This window comes from Lampetra planeri, chromosome 4 (assembly GCF_965212315.1).
Source record: "Lampetra planeri chromosome 4, kcLamPlan1.2.h2, whole genome shotgun sequence".
NCBI classification, from domain to species: Eukaryota; Metazoa; Chordata; class Hyperoartia; order Petromyzontiformes; family Petromyzontidae; genus Lampetra; species Lampetra planeri.
In genome coordinates, this window is record NC_136110.1 from 6452156 (window position 1) to 6472625 (window position 20470).

At 44.6% G+C, this 20470-nt stretch overlaps 1 protein-coding gene across 1 annotated transcript in view; it reads left to right on the forward strand.

Annotated features, from left to right (window-relative positions):
• Positions 1–202: 202 nt before the first annotated feature.
• The window catches only part of NEURL1B (neuralized E3 ubiquitin protein ligase 1B), an 87192-nt gene continuing 66924 nt past the window's right edge, over positions 203–20470 (forward strand). Inside the window, exon 1 of the mRNA XM_078593138.1 lies at positions 203–1751. Coding sequence (XP_078449264.1) covers positions 1667–1751 — 85 coding nt within the window. The 5' untranslated portion in view covers positions 203–1666. The remainder of the gene's footprint in view (positions 1752–20470) is intronic.

The window sequence follows — 20470 nt, forward strand, 5'->3', positions numbered from 1 at the left end:
ACGTCACACAGAATTGCGCAAAGAGGGAACACCTTGTTTTATCTTGCCCAGACTCATCCTCCACCCCCCACCATCGTTCCTTCTCCTCCTCCCATCCCTTCAAAGCACCCCGCCCCCTACCAACAATCACCATCACCACCACCCCCACCACCACCCCCATCCCACTCAGCGCCCAACCCCTTCCCGCTGCCAGCGACTCGTCCAAGCAGCCCCGACTCCACCACACCACACGACCGTCTTTGCCTTCCTTTCATTCCGTCTAGCGGACAATCCACTGCGCTCAATTGCACCGCGCTGCGTAGCAGGCAAACACATTGGTACACGCTTACTAACACGCGCAAGCCTTGCACGCGCGCAGGAGGCACATGCTCAAATATACATCCAGTAAGTGTACACGATTATAGACTGCGCGTGCAGCTGCGCACGTAACACACCTTCAGACCAGATCCGTACCTTTACCACATTAGGGCATTAACATTTTTCACCGGACAGTGAATGCATCAACACATATATTTAAAAAAATCAGGGCATACATAATGCATACCACGCCTGCATAATACTCCTTACACCGTACATACACGCGCAAAGACAAAGACACGTGCGTACGCACGCACGCACGCGCGCGCGTGCAGTGACATCGACTCGCACCGAGGGCTCACACACACACACAGCCGCTGACATCATCTCGCAGGCGCGCACACACACACACAAATCCGGCATCATTTATGAAAAAAAACCCATCCATACATAACATACACACGTACACACAGAGGGGACACACACACACACACTCGCACTCGCTCGCACACGGAAGAAGGATAAGCAGAGAGGGAGAGAGCAGCAACGTGACGAATCCAGACTCGCGTGATCCTGCGTGATTTTTTCTGAAGTGAATGCCTCTCCTGCTGCTGCTGTAGCTGCTTGTGGCGTGGTGCTGTTGTGTAGCTGCCGCTACAGCTGCTGCTGCTGCTGTAGCTGATTGTGGTGTGTGCTGTTGTGTTGCTGCCGCTACAGCTGCTGCTGCTGGAGCTGATTGTGGCGTGGTGCTGTTGTGTTGCTGCCGCTACAGCTGCTGCTGTTGTAGCTGCTTGTGGTGTGTGCTGTTGTGTTGCAGCCGCTACAGCTGCTGCTGCTGTAGCTGCTTGTGGCGTGGTGCTGTTGTGTTGCTGCCGCTACAGCTGCTGTAGCTGCTTGTGGCGTGGTGCTGTTGTGTTGCAGCCGCTACAGCTGCTGGTGCTGCTGTAGCTGCTTGTGGTGTGTGCTGTTGTGTTGCTGCCGCTACAGCTGCTGTAGCTGGAGCTGATTGTGGTGTGTGCTGTTGTGTTGCTGCCGCTACAGCTGCTGTAGCTGATTGTGGCGTGTGCTGTTGTGTTGCTGCCGCTACAGCTGCTGCTGTAGCTGATTGTGGTGTGTGCTGTTGTGTTGCTGCCGCTACAGCTGCTGCTGTAGCTGCTGCTGTGTGTTGACATAGCCGCTGTCAATAGCTGCGGTGGTGTGTTGCTGCTGCTGTTTGCTGATATAGCCGCTGCTGTGGTGTGTGTGTAAGCTCCTGTCAGAGCTGCTGGCTGCTGCTGTTCTTGCTACAGCTGCTGCTGCTGCTGCTAAGGCTGGGTGGGCAAATCGAGGACCCCTCCTGCACAAGAAGACGCACCACAGCCCCATCATCATGGGGAATTACGGTACAGCCGGCTTTTGGATCAGAGGAGGCTACAGCGAGAGTGGACACGGTCACGCCAATTATACCACTTACGGTAAGGCGAGACATTGAGAGTGCAATGATAACGTGATGGTGATGATCATGTTCGGAAATTGTTTTTTATTGATAACGCATGTCCGTTCTCGAGATGATAATAACAATGCACGGTTTATTAAAGCTCGCAACGCTAGTGGCAGTGGACTTGTGTGTGTGTGTATGTATCCCGGGTGGCATTGTACACACGCGTGAATCTCTATATATGCCGTATTCTGCCGTACTGTTTTAAAGAACCATTGATTATTACCATTTCTGGTTCTTTCGGTAAAGTCACGTAGACATAAAAAATAAATGACGGACGCTTGTGTTGCGACCGAAACGTCGTGTTCTTTTATTATTATTATTTTCTTCTACCTACGTGACTTTACCGAAAGAACCAAGAAGATGAATCCCTGCAGTCACGAAAGCTTAAAATCAACACTATTACCATTTGCTGGGCGTTCACGCGGTTTTCAAACGCAGACTCGTGTCAAACAGGGCGCGTCAAAGCGCAGCGCGCTCACAGCCGAAATCTGCACGCATCTCCGAACGGATTGGTAAGATGCAGCATGATGCTAACGGTGAATAACAAACGCTACGATGGGATCTCGTTGTGTCTTTTCTGTACGTATAACGTGGAGTTGAATTGATGTGTGTGTGTAGTTGTGTTACCTTTAACCGCCGACCTTGATGGTTGGGGTTGGAGGTGGTGGTCCATGGGTCGTTTGAGGGCTGTTGTTGTGTGTGCCACTCTCTCATCTCTCTGCCTCTTTGCCTTGCCTGTCCAGACGTTCGAGATTAAGTCACGGTACAAAGCGAGGTACAAGGGAGAATGGGGGTGGGGGGGATTCACGTTGTAGGCAATCGACGATCGACTCTGTAGTTTGTGTGTTCGTGTAAAATATATTTGCGGATGTGTTGTCGTGACAGTTTGGGGGTGGAATGGTTGAAGGTGCCCCCTGAACTTGTCAGAGCGCTTCCTATTCATATGCCACGCGGTCTCCAGCGCGCAAGGGAAGTGATAATGCGTGGTGGCAGTGATCAATGCTGCAAGGACAAATGGGTTATTATCCCGTCACTGTCCCATTTCCATTCAGATCACTCGATTGCAGATACTACACGGTATCGTATTTGTTCAAATGTCAATATGGTACCAGAGTTGCCGGGTTATGAGACGGATTTATCCCCGTGTATTTTAAAACATGAGTAGGGCTAAAGTAGTGTCTTTTGTCAACGTGACACTTTTTTGCTGATTGGCCGTGTCGGGTGGTGGAGGGTTACGACACATTTATAAATAACGCGATCTAACTCAAACACGTTTATTATGAAAACAAAAGTAGGTTGTTTGTCTTATAACAATCCAGTGTGTGTGTGTGATCAGATGTGTGTAACGTGACTGACTTGATTGCTTGGCACAATTATAAGGGTTGTATCTCACTGACCGGAGGCTCCGTCTTGTCATCCGTCAAGAGCGATGCACTCATTGTGACAGTCGTACAAGGTAGTCGTCACACGTTGAAACAATGTCCACTGCGCATGAGCACAAACTGTTAATCATCGAGGCTCGCTCGACTTGAATTTCGCAAAATCAAATGTATCCGTGAAGATCAAAGAAACTTCGATGAGTGAACTTGCCCGCGTGATTGCAAATGTATATTTAAATTTATGTAAGTTGATGACTAACGCCGGAGCGTGTGCTTGATCATGCATGGCATGCGGCAGGAATGTCACATTTGAAGACAACAACACCGACTACTCGTCACTATATAACAGGAAGGTGGGGTAGTGATCGGTAAAATACGAAGCTGTTTGTACTACTGTATGAGAACTCGACTGTGTTTAATAAACGCTTGCGCCAGCATTCCCGGACACATTAATCAAATATAATGCAACACACCCGGCGGTCATAGTGTGTGTGTGTGAAGCGGTGGTGCAGTGGCTATCACGCAACGCTGTGAATCCAAGTTCGATTATCATAAACGCTTCATGTCAGCCTGGATTCGCCCCCCCCCTACACTTCATCATCAACACGCAATAATCATCCTGGTGAGATATGGGCAAAACCCACCGATAATCGACACCCTATCAGTGCCGGATTATCCTAGTAACAAAAGTAGCTATATATTCTACGGGCCCCGCACTTTCAAGGGCCCCGCACTAAATGCTTTCAAGCTATCAATTCCGATTCAGTGATTCTGCACTTGCTCTATTACTATAGTACTATACTGCCTTCAACTTTTATGAACGACTGGGTGTTTAAGGTTAGCGATTTGTCGTATTATATGGCTGTATAGCAAATGAAAAAATACAATTACTTTACCATGCAAGTTAAACATTGATGTGTTTTAATATATACGTGTTTTATTTAGGGCCCCTTTATAACATCCGCTACAGGCCCCGCACTGCACCCTATGGGAAAGACCTTTAAAATCATCATTAACTAATGGCTGCCCGTAAATGAAAGAAAGTGGCAACCTGTTCAAACGTCTAAAGAAAATGACTAATTTATAGGGAGTCCTAGTATTTGTGTACGTCAAGCGAAGAGTGTTTTGGATTCGATCGTTTTTCAGATAGAACTGCCTGAGATAAACTACACTCATTTTAATGCTGCCGTAGCAACTGTGCTGTGTCTCCTTTGTCACCCTGTAAACACGAAAACTGCCACCACCGAATCGCATTACAGTACTATCTTTGGGCACGTCATAACAAGTATAGTATGTAATTTAATGTTGGGTTTGTCTATGGTAGCATATAGTACGGGGTAGACCCGTGTGATGTAAGAGAAAAAAGTTTAGCTGGAAGCATATTATATTTTTTGCGACATAGAATTGTAATGTATTACTTACTGTTAGTAGCTCAGCTTATTGGAGAGTATATTTAGTATACTGATGATACTATGTAGTTCATACTTTAGTTTTTAACGTGGTTGTTTAGTAACTGCAGCTACATACTATTAACATTCCTTCCCTTTGTTAATGCTACCCTTATCCCCTCCCTTTGATGCAGCTAATCCTGCATAATGCACGGGCATAATATGACTTTGAAACCCCCCGCCCACCTCCTACGCATTTCCCATAAATATGCAAAATTCCTCTTGATATGCAAAATATTTTGTCAAGGCGCTCTTCTTCCCCCCTCCAACCCAGCTTAAATATACGCTCCAAGCTTGGTGGTGTTTCATTCTTCACCTGAGGATGGCTGCTTGCGTTGTGGCCGAAACGTCGTGAGAATTATTTTATTATGTTTTATTTTTATTATTTTATTATTTCCATTCTACGTGACTTGACCGAAAGAACCAAGAAGAAGAAGTGGATATCCCTACACATTTGACATTGAGTTTGCGCGCGCCTTCGCAAGAGCCCGACGTGCTGTGTTACATTCTGTCGCTTGTTTTGCCCACCAAAAATTGAACGAGCGGGCGAAATACGTGTATCTTGCAAGTCGCCAGCGTTTAGCCGTCCGGCGGTTCGTGAAGAAGGAGGAGGACATGGAACGTCGTCGTCTTGACGTGTGCATGCGGTGGAGTTTGACGACGCCGCGCGTGGCACGTGGGGGGCCGTAACCTACACTCGTTGTTTCTTTCGGTAAAGTCACGTAGGTATAGAATAAAATAGATCACGACGTTTCGGGCGCAACACAAGCGTCCGTCATCAGGTGCGAAAGCATAGTCTGCTGCTGATGCTCGGCGTTGCTCCGCTCTGCGCGCACGAATGCAACGCAAGGTGACTTCAAATACGGCTGGGTTTATTTGCAGGCGACATCTCGAAGGGGTGGGGTGGGGGGGGGTAGGCTATTATTACGCCTCTCTGCTTTAAGAAGAAAGTGGGGGACCCCCCCAAGGCCCTCGATAGGAATAGAGCGATAATCCTTAAGCTGCTTTGTCGGTCGAAGCACGTGTTTCCCCAGCCAGGGTTATTTTGCTGCGGTGGCATCGTTCGGGCGTTCCGTTTGACAAGAGCCCAAATATGCCACTGATGTGAGGACGGTCTGTCACCGTATGCTCTTAATTTAATGTCCTGCTCACTAATGCTACGTGAAACAGTTTATTTGCATTGACTACTCGATTGGTTACAGATGAGCATAAATATAGGGATAATGCTGTATCGGGGTGGCAGTGGTGGTGCAGTTGTTAGCAGAGGTGTGGACTCGAGTCATGTGACTTGGACTCGAGTCAGACTCGAGTCATGAATTTGATGACTTGCGAATCGACTTGGACTTGCATAACAATGACTTTGTCCCACCTCTGAGATGTGGACTCGAGTCATGTGACTTGGACTCGAGTCAGACTCGAGTCATGAATTTGATGACTTGCGACTCGACTTGGACTTGCATAACAATGACTTTGTCCCACCTCTGGTTGTTAGTGTTCTGCAGTATGAACCCTGCGATCGAAATTCTATTCCCGCCCATGAGAAACATCAGTGGATAGTAATCTCTAAACTGGTCCCGGGCTTCCCTGCCTTTACCAACCCACACAGACCAGCGAAGTGAAGTTATGGTCAATCAATCGACTTGGTTTGGAAGGGGCCTTGATCCAGTAGTGGACTTACCAAGGGCTGCACGTACAATGTCAAATCACAATGATATGTTTATGATTACACATTTTTTGTAAGATACAGTATAACCAAACCATATGAGCATGGTAAACAATATATTTCTGTAGACATGTCTCGTTTTGTATTTGGGTTTTGGGAAAATATTTAAGTAAATGTCATGATATTTATGCAAGAGTTATCTCGTGGTTCGAGCACTGTACCAGTGACCTTTGACCTTTGCTTCTCGGCCATGGCTAACATCACTGGCAAGTGATGCAGTATGTTCAAACAAGTATGGTCTAATGGCCACTATTGGGGCCTGAAATGACTTTGTACGGCAGGTAATGTTTTGCATTCTTCACTGCAAATGTGGCAAAAATTGCATTGGCGGCACATGATATTTCAATTAATGCTGCTCTTTTTTAAAGGACAATGCTGATAATTATCCACACCTTAAGTGTGAAATCTAAAAACCTGCGAGAGATTACTCGGCATCTCATGAGGTCTATTTACAGGCCAGCGTAGTTTTCCCATCACTGTAAGAATTATTGAATCGACTGCTACCGGTGCCAAAACATTTTTTTAGTTTTTTTATTTCTGGTTAATAACCTGCGTGGATGGACAAGCACCCCATAACAACTGTAGGGAGTGGAGTCGTGGCACAATGGACTTGGGTTTACTCACGACTGAGTTGTTTTTGAACGAGTCCCTGCACCCCCTTTACCAACCCACACTGACCGGTACGGTGAAGTATGGTCAAATAACACTCATGGCCAACTTGGTGTAGAGTGGGCCTTCATCCAGCAGTGGATTGGTAAAGGCCATATTAAAAAAAAGACTACGTGATGTTTTTTTGTGGGTGAATGTTCTGACAAAACGGTACAAATTACCGTGTTATGTCGAGGACAACAATGTGTGCTGTCAGGTACCTTGTAATGCAACAGTTATACTGGTAGGAACCCACTGGTTCCACCAGCCCACAGGGGATTATTGTGTCCGTCTGTCGTGCAGGGAGGGGCTGGGCGGGGAGGGAGGGGCTGGGTGAGGAGGGGAAGGTGGGGAGGGGCTGGGTGGGGAGGGTGGGGCTGGGTGGGGAGGGTGGGGAGCTGTCGGGGGGAGAGGGTGGCGAGGGGCTGGGTGGGAAGGGTGGGGCTGGGTGGGGAGGATGGGAAGGGTGGGGAGGGGCTGGGTGGGGAGGGTGCTTGAGGGGCTGGGTGGGGAGGGTGGGGAGGGGCTGGGTGGGGAGGGTAGGGCTGGCTGGGGGGTGAGGCTGGGTGGGGAGGGGCTGGTCACCCCGTGGTGCCCTTATAAAACTCAACGTTTAACCTACTCACGCCGGCTTGTGCCCGCCCTCACAGTCGGCCATATTTGCGGAATACACCACGCCGCCGTTGACCCTGGCCATTGACCGAGCAACCCAACGTTCCTACCAGCTCCCTCCGCAGGAATGTGTTGCTCGTACGCACATGCGATGGCGCAGCTCTGGGAGGCCTTTATCCAGCAGTGGATTGATCACGGATGTTGATGAAATGAGTTGCTATCATCATGACATTTTTTAAAAATATATATATATACTTAGAATATTTTTTCCCATTCCAACACCAGCTAATGTGGTTCAGGATCGTTAGAGGGCAGTGCAAACAACAATATCTATGGTACTGTACAGTACTTCTGTGCTCCCCTTCTCTGTCGACTACTTTCCTTCTCCGTGCTGCCTGCCTTTACCAACACGCACTGACTCAGCGTGGTGAAGTATTCTAGATTTGAAGCTTTCGTGACTGCAAGGATTCATATTCTTAGGTTTTTTCGGTAAAGTCACGTAGGTAAAATTTTTTAATTAATAATAGTAAAATAAAAATAAAATAAAAATCACGACGTTTCGGAAGCAACACAAGCCTCCGTCTTCAGGTGGAACAGTCACAGCACGATAGCTGTATCTCACTTGAGATACAGCTATCGTGCTGTGACTGTTCCGAAACGTCGTGATTTTTATTTTATTTTAATTTTACTTTTACTAATTTACAGCTATCGTGCTGTGACTGTTCCACCTGAATACGGAGGCTTGTGTTGCTTCCGAAACGTCGTGATTTTTATTTTACTTTAATTTAACTTTTATTAATTTTATTTTTTACCTACGTGACTTTACCGAAAAAACCTAAGAATATGTGGTGAAGTATGTTTAAATAACCCTCGCAACCCACGTGGAATGCTGTGGCCTTCATCCAGCAGTAGAATGACAAGGCTCTACACGTACAATATATATTTTCCATAAGAGGTTTTTTTTGGGTTAGATCGCGTAAATATATAAATGTGTCGTTAAAACCCGCCACCACCCGACACAGCCAACAGAACGTGCCAATTCGTAACTAGTACAGCACACCGGTGTGTTGGAGAGCCAAGCCACAACATTTACAACCTGAGTACAATATATATTTTTTTCTTCAAGCACATTGCTGATTATAATAGTGCCCACACACTGTTATGCAATCTTTCAGTCACATTGCACAGCCAAGGGCTGTGTTTTTAATTTAGAAAATTGTATCCTCACAATTAATCGTGTACACTGCAATAAAGTGATAAACTTTCCAAAGCATTGATGCACTATTCTGGCAGATTGGATGGGATCCTCATGCAAGGCAGTGGGTTGCCGCTTGTGCATGCTAAGTGTTTCCAGTGTGTGTGGGTAGGGACAAAAGGCTCCCATCATCATCGCTCAAGCCAGAAAAAAAACAAACGCATTGTAATTTGATATTGTCCACCACTGCCAAACATCCAGCTCTCAGACATGATCGCACCTCGGCGCCGATGACTGCAATATTGTACAAGTGCCTTCACCTGGCGTTAAAGGCCCAATTAATCCTATTGCATTATTTAACCTTCGCCAGAATACGGAAATTCATTGTAGTCCGAATGCAGCGATGTTGGCCAAAACATCCAATATAGAGTGGATTTTTCAAGCCAAAACCTTCGCCAGAATACGGAAATTAATCGCAGTCCGAATGCAGCGATGTTGGCCAAAACATCCACTATAGAGTGGATTTTTCAAGCCAACCATACATTTCACAAAGACAAAGATTTCCCCCCCGATAGCCTTGACAGAATGTTGTGGCAAGTGCTGTTAGCAAGTACCTATGAAGGCCAGCACGGCACACGAGGGGGTGGGTGGCCGGCACCAGATGCCTGGCCGTCTTTGTCTCCTGAGTGGCGAAGTTTTTACACATCGCACCAGGTACTCATGTGAGGCTGAGCCGACGTAGGGGAGGCCCAACACCGGTTAAGATAATCGTCACTGGTGTTGACCGTGAGCGGGAATCGAACTCAGGTTGCTGGGTTCGTAGCGCAGCGTAGCGCTAACCGGCACACTACCGCTCCCCACATACATTTTACGGCAATGTATTCAGATGCGTTTACACTGCCGTCGTGTACTGGTCACCACGCGGGACTTGAGAACCAGAGGTGGTCAGTCAGGTTTGATCTCCTGGCACAGTATTTAAAATAATGCCCAAGTTTTTTTTTAATCCGCCCCCCCCCCCCTGCCCGCCTCCAAAACAGGTTACCACCAGAGTTAGTCGATCGACTAACTCTTGTCACGTGTGGTGCGGGTAAAGTCTGGGTACTGCCACCTTTGACAAGTTGACTGGCCAATGTGGAAGAGTAGGCCAAACATTCCCTCTACATCTTGGTGCAAGCCAGAAATTTCCGGCTGCACCTTTAGTCCTCGCCCGGAGGCTGCTTGCGAGTGATTTAATCACTGTGTAAAATGTCGATGCGTCCTAGCATGTTACTGCAAACGTGAATTCAAACAAAATAACTTTAACCGAAAATATTAAATAATCCATTTCTATGTGGGAAACGTGATTCAAATCACCAAGAAAGCTAAGAATGGGGCATTGTTTCACAGCTATGATGTAACGTGACATGTTTAACCTCAACGGATTGATATAGCCACCTAAATAGTATAATAACATCTGTTTGGCGGTTTTGAATTTCTGCTCCCTCAATGGAAAATATTATTTAACATAAATGTTCAACTATGCAACAATATATGTGGGACACGTGTAAGACGCTGTGCGTTTTATCTGTGGTAAATATACAGCCCTTTCGCCAATCAACTGCTGTTTAAGGGCCTCCCACAATGCCTTCTTAAGTCTTAGGGGTTATTGGACAATTATTCACCACCCTGGTCAGTGTGGATTGGTAAAGGCAGAACGTATAGACGCGGGAGCATAGAAGTATAGTACACCACTGCCCTCTGTTGCCCACCACGGAATCCCACAGCCTATAACACCTGTTACTATGCATGGTGGTTGGACATCCGAGCAATATGCAGGTTCAGCTAGGCTTTGCTTTCAAGATGTGATGGGACCGGGCACAGTTCTGGCGATTTGGTGAGAGAGTAATTTCACATCTTAAATAAAACTCATCAATTCCAATTCTGTGATATGGTGCATATTACATCAAATACGTAGAATAGCAGCAGCAGAAGAAGAAACCCCACAGTCGTTTTTAATATGCAGTGAAAAAGTAGTGACCGATGTTTTATAGCTAGCTACACGGTGGGTGTTTTCTTTTTTAATACGCAGTGCCTCCATATAATTGCCGTATCGAGCTATATTTGAAGGGTTAGACATAGCACACTGATTGCGTCCACACTTAAGTTATGCCAACTGCTGATAACGGCTGCGGTAAGGGGAGACGGCGGTGGATGGAGGAGCCGTGGTTCTTGAGAATCTTATTAAGCCAATCACTGACACACGTTTTAATAAATTGCTTGGCCCATAGTCCGACTGGGAGTGAACGCGGATATGTAATCAACTGCTGCCAATCACAATCATTAGATACTTTCTTTCAAGGTCATAATCCGTACGAGATTGGCACATCAATTAATTTATTTATTCTTTTTATGATTATTAACAAGAACCCATTGTGTACGCACCTAGATTATTATTATGGTGGTGGGGGGGGGTCTAGGCATATTAATGATGTACGTGTATGGCTGTTCCTACCTGGCATGCTTTCGATTTTACTAGCCGAAAATGATTACTCTCCGTCAATTATCGTGTAAAAATTATACCCACCTCGACGTCTCATTTGGCTTCATTGTTTTGTGCATTTCATTTTCAGAACCAACGAAGCACATTGCATTATGTAGGACCACGAGGGATGGCATGGGGGAGGCCTTCATCCAGCATTGGATAGAGAATGATTACGAGGATATTGATAGTTCTCAAACCCCTCTCTTTTTGTGGTTCCTGAAGATTTCACATTATACATCTTTAGTGTGCTGTAGTAATGTACAATAAATATATAGAGAGAGATTCCTTTTGTAGTAGAGGTGAAACTTGACATTACCTGGTGAGAACCCACGGAGACTTCGGGTCTCTGTTGCAAGGGCGACGCAGGCCGAAAAGTGACGGCCAGTACAATGTGATCCGTTGTGTGAAGATCGGTCTAAGCATCCTAAGTCCGAACATAAAGATCGTCAAAGAGGAAGGCGATGGAAACCAGAGGACGTGAAGGAAAATGTCAAGTTAGTTCATGCTTAGTCGTGACTTGGGCAATGCGTCAATGTGACAGTTTGTTTTGGGCAGGATCCATTCCGTGCTTGCATAACCGCCGTGTAAATAGAGTAACGGTACTTATTCTTGTATCTTTCGGTAAAATCACGTAGAAGGGAAATAATAAAATAACAAAAATAAAACATTAATATTCTCACGACGTTTCGGCCACAACACAAGCAGCCGTCCTCAGGTGAAGAACAGAGCTGTCGGAAAGACAGCTTTTGTCTCTAAAACTGCCTTTTAAGTGTACCTGTTGTAATAGATTTCTCATCCGCGTATGCTCTTTGTATTGACTAGATGCATAACATTGCAACAATAATATGCAACTCCATTGTGACTACACTGCTCATGAAGGCCTGCCGACATGGCATCAATCGTGGCGCTCAATTCAACACAATGGTCAGTGCGGGTTCGTAAAGGTGGCTATTGGCAACGGTTCAGATATCATTCGCCACAGATGTTAGTCGTGACCCGGAATTTAAATGAGATCACCAAGTTCACAGCGTCATGCGTTAACCACCGAGCCACCGGTCCATATCAGTTTTAAGCATGGACAGGCCAGAACTAGCAGCGGCATGGCCAACTTTTAATCATAATATTGTTAAATATCGATTTAAGCTTTCGTGACTGCAGGGATTCATCTTCTTGGTTCTTTCGGTAAAGTCACGTAGAATGGAAATAATAAAATGTTTTATTTTTATTATTTTATTATTTCCATTCTACGTGACTTTACAGAATATCGTTGTTTGCCGGAGCAGTTTGCAATTTAAATGTTTTAATCAACGTGCAAATTATTATGCAAGGGTCGGTATTGCTGGCTGAATTCCCTGACTGTCGTGCACTTCAAGCACGACGGACTAAGCATGTCTCCCCTTTTGTTTTTCGCATGCTGCTGTTTATATGCGCGCGTGTACGAATGTGATAGGATGGCATTTTGAAAATCTTGATTGATAGCAGTTATTTCCAACTAGGAACTGGCTTTTTTCCTGCCAAAAAGAAGGAAATCCAATGTGTTCTGATCTGACACAGTGCTTTGGCAGTCTTCTCTTACACGTGTCTAAGCCAGGCTGGCTGCTGACTGCTGAGCATGCTTAGGAGCCACTGGTCCTTGACTATGAGGTGCATAATTGTCCCATGTTTCCATATGCTTATGGATTTGTTGTTATCATCCCGCAGTCGATAGTGATGGACATTTTGCTCGTTTATCTTTGAAATTTTTACCCAGGATAATTGGGGCAGGAAAAATGAAAATGAATCATGCTTCGGTTACCCTTTTGAAATCGCAATGAAGATAGAATGGGATCAATGGTGTTATAAATGAGGTCTGCATCCATTTCATAGTGGGTGAATGTCACATGCATACATCACTGCTCTGCTGATTAAAAAAAACACCCCATTGTTTATTAGAAGTACGGTTGAAGGATGAATTTGAATGATGTCGTTGCTGGCCGGAAAGGCATGTAATGGTAGAGAGGGCAAAACAACTTATGAAAAACATATTGGAACAGCGAACATGTGAGAAGCATTTAGAAATATGAAAAGCTTGCTTTGCGTTATGGCCATACGAGTTAAAATCCAATCAGTCCCAAAATAAAAATGTGGAACGTAAATTTTTGTAAGCTGAACAGACAATAACAGCTCAGCTGTCCACGATATGAAAGACCAGTCAAACGGTTTGAATAAATCATTCTAAAAAGTAAACACGCTCAATACTTAAGATGAATAGATTGTTTTCTGTCACTGCACTTGTTCCCATTATATGATTAGTAACTCAAGATGGCATGCCAAGATAAGTTAAATATGATTTTGTCTGGTGCCTTGTCTGATGTCGCATTCTATAAAATAAACATTTTAACTGCCCCCCTTGTGTATGCTGCATATAATCAACAGCAGGAGGCTTCGGTCACTTTTTCTTGGAATATGCATTTGCAATGCGATTTGTTCCAAAGGCAGCAGCATCTGGCTATAGCCTCGGTACAGTTTTGTTTCATTAATGTGCCAGTAGTAGAAAGCACATGTGGGAAATCTCGAACCAAAGCCCAATAACTGGATGGCATCAGTTGAAATCCTCGTGCCAACATTGTGCCAAATCCTCTCTGCAAGCATTGGCGCAATTTTTTTTTTTAAAAGCACATATTCATTGTGAGTGGTCCAACTTGTTAAACTGTACTTAGAGCCATATTTTATATTTTTTGCTCATCGCGCTTGATTATACGAGTGGTCTTTATCTGATTAAAAGCGCAGGCATCATGTGAAGGTTTAGTCTGCACGTACACTGTGTACAATTGTGCTGCAGACTGGTTCGACCTAAATGTGGATCCATTGTACTTACTGAATATGTTAACGACCTTCAAGTTACAAAAATGTGCCGTATCACCCCAGTAATGGAATTTAATAATTCAGGACCATTTTACCGTGGTTGTTGGACAAACACAACATGTAGTTTACATGCGTAAAAAAAATGTAAACACTCCAATCAAAGCTCTAAATCATAAAAAAAAAATTCTGTTAACAATCTTGTATTAATCCATGTTCTAAGTGAAAAAAAGCTATTCATGTCTCAATCAGAAAATAGTAACGAGTTATTGAATGCTGTATTTATATATGTGATGCATAAATAAAACTTGGTTACTGAGCAATATTGGATAACTTTCAATTTATCACAAATGTATAATGCTGTAGCAAAATGTAAACTAAAATAAAAAAAATTATTTACAAAGAATAGATTATGGAAGAAAAAAAGTAATTTCAATAAATATTAATAAAATGTTTGTGTTTAAATATCACGGTGATTTTACATGGACCAAATGATGAATTTGCACGTCAGTAGCGCAAAATGAATATCTATCCCAGGGGTCGGCAACCAAAATAACAAAAAGAGCCATTTCTTTCCAATTCGGTACAAAATTCAGTATTTCAAGAGCCGCAATGCATCTGAGTACATACTGTACATACGTACATATCGTCAAGAAGCAGCCCGTAAAGAGCCGCATGCGGCTCCGGAGCCGTAGGTTGCCGACCCCTGAGCTATCCCATTCTTTGTATCATAGGGATCTTTTGTTAACACAGTCATTCCATTTGGTTGTTGACCAGAATGTATTTTCATAGGCTTACTGTAAAACGCTAATGTGTGTGCATTTCACCATTGTCAACTCACAATCAAATACTATTTTACAGATGATTTATAATATGTTAGTTATACTTTATGCTGTCAATATCATCAGCTATTGTCCATCCACTGCTGGACGCAGCCCTCCATATGCAATCGCCAATGTCATATTTTATTCCAGGAAATTAATTTGTTTTTTGCACAAAATCATGAATAAAAAAGAACAATGTTTAGCCTTTGCTGAAGTGGTAGCACTCGCCAATGATGCTACCCATGGACAGGAATTAAACTTAAGAGTGCCAGAGTTCACAGTCCAGTGTGCCTAGAAATACACAGTGGTTGTACGTGTATGTGTAGTGCCGCTTCATACATCTACTGCTGCATGGAGTCCTCCCCACAGCGTGCCGGTTGTGGTGTTTATTTGACCACCACATATTGATCACGAAGCTTTAATTGCTGGAAGTCACACTTTAACTCGGCGTGCATTGCATGCTTGGGACATGTTGGACCATATCCAGGGCAATTCAAGTCACAGCAAATATAGCTCTCTTTTTTATTTATTTATAACCACAGGGATATACTGTGGTCACCTCTGGAAAAGTCACCTGGAAACTGAGTAAAATTGGGCCTGGTTACTGCTTGCATGGGTCAACACCACGCACTACGATACTAGCAAGTTGTCGTAGGCAGCCGCTGGACTGTGCTATGTTGTAGACATATCAGTGTGCCAAGATCCGTCGTTGTAATATGGTTCTATAATTACCACGTCTGTGTTCCCTGCCTTTACCAACCCGCACCGACGAGCATGGTTTGAAGTATGGTCAAATAGCCCCTGAAGATCCACATGCGGTGTGGGAGTCCCTCGTCCATTAGTTGATTGACAACGGGGCTGTGCATGTGCACATATAGCCAGAGAGTCTCATCGACTCTCAGATGCCGCCCGGTTGAGTATTTGGTTGGACAGTGAGCAAGGCAAAGAGCAATGTTGCCGCACGACAACAACCGCCAGGTATTTGTGCCAGGCTAGGTGCACCTTGAGGCCACGTGAAGTGCCGAAAGCTTGCTAGCAGGAGGGCACACAACTGACCCAGGTGGCCATGGGTTCAGTGGCTATTTAATCATACTTGGCCAAAATGCTGCGCACACATGCACACACACGCAGTGCCAGGACCCACGGTACTGGAGGAGGTGCTTGTCGTTTGAAAGGGCTGTTGGATCGAGGACCGATCTGTTCTTGCAGACATTAAAGGTCCCGTGGTTGTCTTCAATAAAAGCAGCTGCATTGATCGCAGCGCCCCAACTGAAATCCCAATACAGGTCAATAACTTCCCTGTCCTGGTGAAATTTCGCCCGAGCTGACTAATTCACAAAATAAACGATTCCCCTGCTGAGGTTAGATATCTCAATAAATAAGATGTATGCACCTCAGTGGAAGGGTGTAATTTACAAAAGAGTATATAAAGGGAATATGCATGCATTGACAAAAAGAGCCGTATATGCACAAGTGCATTTTACAGCTCGTTTTACCATCTAGGCCGAGGGGGTTATTTATTTAATCGTATTTCAACACTGGTCAGTGTGGGATGATGAAGGTGGAAAGCGTGGATGTGGGAGCGTACAAGTACAGCACAACAATGGATATTGGTGTACTGCCGTTTGCTGTCCCCAGCGTAGCTCTGAAGCAGCCGATAGCACCTGCTTTGCAAGGCGGTCGCCCTTACAAGCACTATCCAGGATCAATCCTGCTTAGCTTCACAATATCTGACGAGATTGGACACGTGGTGGGTGATTTTCCCATCGGTGTCTTTGCTGTATATGAAGAGAAGTCAAATATGTGTGGACAACAAATTGTGAATAAATGTGTGGCACCAGAATCGATGTAATCATAGGGACACACTCCTTCTGAGGATAACCACATTATGTGCTTCTGTAGCCTATATGGGCCATGGATCACCACAGAAACCTCCGAGGCAATAAATGCGAGCCTAACTAGGATCATCCTGTCATGATGAGCACATCTTGGCCAGAAAAAATTAACCCGTAAAAACAAAGTTTTTCACTATAAATCCTTTATATGCGTGGCATCGGCTTTATTTTATTATTCATTTCTGTTTTTCTTGAGTAAGAGTTTCATTTTTATTTTATTTTTCCTAAAAAGTGGAAAATTTTGGAAAAAAAAAATCACGAAAATGAATTGTCACGCACAACGAGTCTGTGTGCAAAATGTCAGCTCGATTGGATCACGGGAAGTGGGTTAAAAAACGACCGAAAGATTTGCACGGTCGTAAGCGCGCAAGCAAGCAAGCGAACTTAATATAAAGGATTTGAAAAGGATATAAATCATCATTAACGAAGGAGTACTTTGAAAACTGTGACCTTTGTCATATATCATGCTAGTGACAAATGTGTGGATTTTGTTTTATTATTTTTTTATATTTCATATCTGTTCTTGAGATAATGCCATAAAGAGCTCGCCATATTTATATGTACATTTTTTGAAAGTATATCCCGTTGGTTTTTGTTGTTGTCGAAAGAGTCTAAATTGGATTTGGTTGGATGTTTCAAAGTGTTGATTACATTATCCAGATGCATAAAGGCACCGGGTATAACATTTCCCCACAGACCTCGGCAGAGCAATGTGTAAATTAAACTGGGGACGTTCTCTGCACGACCCTTTGGGATTTATTAAACTAGGACAGGCCACAAATATCAATGAGACTTCAGCACCAAGCATGCACACACTGAACGGTCCATGCCTTCGTGGTATCTTGTCGTCATCGCTCTATTCCTTTGCGTGAAACCTATGGCTCTGTAATCCAAACACCTCAGGGAGTCTGTAAAACATGGGACTTGGGGATGGATGCGGCCAATAATGGCAAGTAATCGTTTGATGTAATACTGTACTTTGTAAAATGTAATATCATTCATCATGAAAAATCCCGTGGTATGTTTAATAGCTCAATTTGTTCATTTGCAATGTTTAATTAAATAAATCATGTCATTACCATAATCATCTTTGTCATGATTGTCATCATCATCTTTACATTTGATCTATCCACTACTGAATGAAGGCTTCCCCAAGCCATTGTTATCTCTCACAGTCTTACGATGCCACAATCCAGCGAGCTCCTTGCATACAAGCTGGTTCCATCGCTCCATCTCTACGGCGGACGCCCACTTAGGGGCTTTTCCTCCTTTGGCTGCCACTGTCGTGAATTTCAACCGCAAGCCATCATCCGTTCTATCGACGAATTCCCTGCCCAATCCCACTTCAATGTTTTTTTTTTAACAGTACGATATCCCTAGCTTTAAATACGTTCTATAATCTACGCGCTAAGGAAATATTGTTGCGTATACTGTAAGCTGCATGTTTTAAAAAAATAATTTAAAAAAATACAAATAAGCCGCATAAACAAATTCTGCCGCTACAGTTTTATAGCTCCGCGTACAACAGTACTCTATTTACCACTCCCCAGCTCCATTAACTCGCACGAATGGCGAACTTGCGGTCGGAGGTGCTTGCACTGTGAGGAACACGGCGGAAAGAAAAAATAGTGAGTCGAAAAGAGGGGCACGTTGCCCCTCGTGCTCCCGAGACCGTGAACTTTTAAGTTACGCTCCAATTTGTAGATGTTAATCCTCATGGAAGCGAGCGGCGAATGGCAGGAACAACGTTTTTTTTTAAAAAGAAAATGTCTCGTTAGGGCAAGTAAAGCGTCTTCTTCGCCTTATTATGTTTTTGTCAGCCGCAGGGAGGGGGAGTGGGCGAGTGGGCCAGTTCGTCCCTCGTTGCAGTGAAAACATTGTGCGTTTGGGGAAAGCCATTGGGGGAAAGCCAATTGCTTAAAATCACATTGGCCATCTCTCTCCTCGCTAACGAACGTACAGTGCCCGTTTTTCGGCTTGCTTGGGAGAAAGAGAGAAGGGGGGGGGGGAAGGCCCAAATCGTGTCACCTTCTCTGGTTTTTGTCCAATTAAAGCAGCAAAAGAGAAATCGAGTGTCCAATGCATATGTCAAGGGGCTTGGATATTGCCGATATATTTAAGAAGGCTTCAGTAAGAGCCGTGCAAGCCGTGCACAGTGAAGGGGGAGCGGGGAACCCCATTCCCATTATGTAACCGTGAGCTGTGTTTATTTTTTGTGTTTTCTTTGTTTAGGCTTGAGTATTTTATTTAATTCTGGAGATCCTCGTTTGCTGCTGTTGCCTTTGCGCAGCGGGTTATTCTACAGCGCAGCCCCTCGGCGCCTGTAAATATCAGATTTTTCGTTTTCCCCGTGACGATCTTAGCATCTCGAAGCCAGACGCATCTCCCTACGGATAATATTACGCAATCTCTCTCCAGGAGCCTGATGGACGAGCCCCCTTTGACCGGCGTTTTGCGTTGCGCCGCACATACAGGCGCAAGCAGGCACACGCTGTTTTCACATCAAATTCCATCGTTTTTTTTGTTGCCCTATCACATTCTTGTTTTGCTGGTGGATATCACTCCGTTGAGGTCATGCGAGGTAAATGCGTTGAACAAGGTAGAATAACGTTATGGGGATATAAAAAAAAACGTGTAACTGAATTATTGGTCACCGTTTCTTTAATTCGTGCCATTGTGTGCACGTATTCAATATAGAAACTAGCAGACCGCACGTCTCGATTGAAAGCTTTCGTGACTGCAGGGATTCATCTTCTTGGTTCTTTCGGTAAAGTCACGTAGAAGGGAAAAGATAAAATAATACAAATAAAACATAATAAAATACAATTCTCACGACGTTTCGGCCACAACGCAAGCAGCCGTCCTCAGGTGAAGAACAGGTCTGTCAGACGCTGTCTTTTCAACAGACCGTCGTGAGAATTGTATTTTATTGTTTTATTTTTTATCATTTTATTTTTTCCCTTCTACGTGACTTTACCGAATGAACCAAAAAGAAGACCGCACGTCCTATGGATGTGACCGTCCATGAGGGGATGGGGAAGGGCAGCACCGGTCTTGATATCACGTGCCACTGACGTCAGCCATCGACGGGAAGATGACTCGGGTTGCCAGGTTCACAGCACAGCGCAATGACTGTCAAACCACTGTTCCCAAGCATTTAACGCATGTTCTGGTGTCCTTTATTAAAGCAGGTGACGGGCATGCTGGGCTACAACACCTCTTCTGCCGTAGATAAGTGTGTGCCTTAAAACAAAACAGCAAGGACTTATTTAGCTGCGGGATATCATTTTTATATTTTGGTTATTTTTTGGGGGTGGGGTGGGCCTATCACGCTGACGCAATGGGGGGGCTATCACGTTGACATAGTGTGGGGGGGGGGGGTGCTATAACGCTAACACAATGGGGGGGGGGGGGGACTATCTACGTTGACACAATTGTGCCTATTTCTGTGAATGACGTCAAAAGGTCCGTAGCGTTTATTTTTACGGCAGATGGCAAAGTTTGGTAATGTCTCGCAACACCAGAAGGCATCTGTGGAAGTCAAACTATTGACCCCGTGGAAATTTGCCGGCAAACGCATTAACCACTGTGCTCTTGAGCCATATTC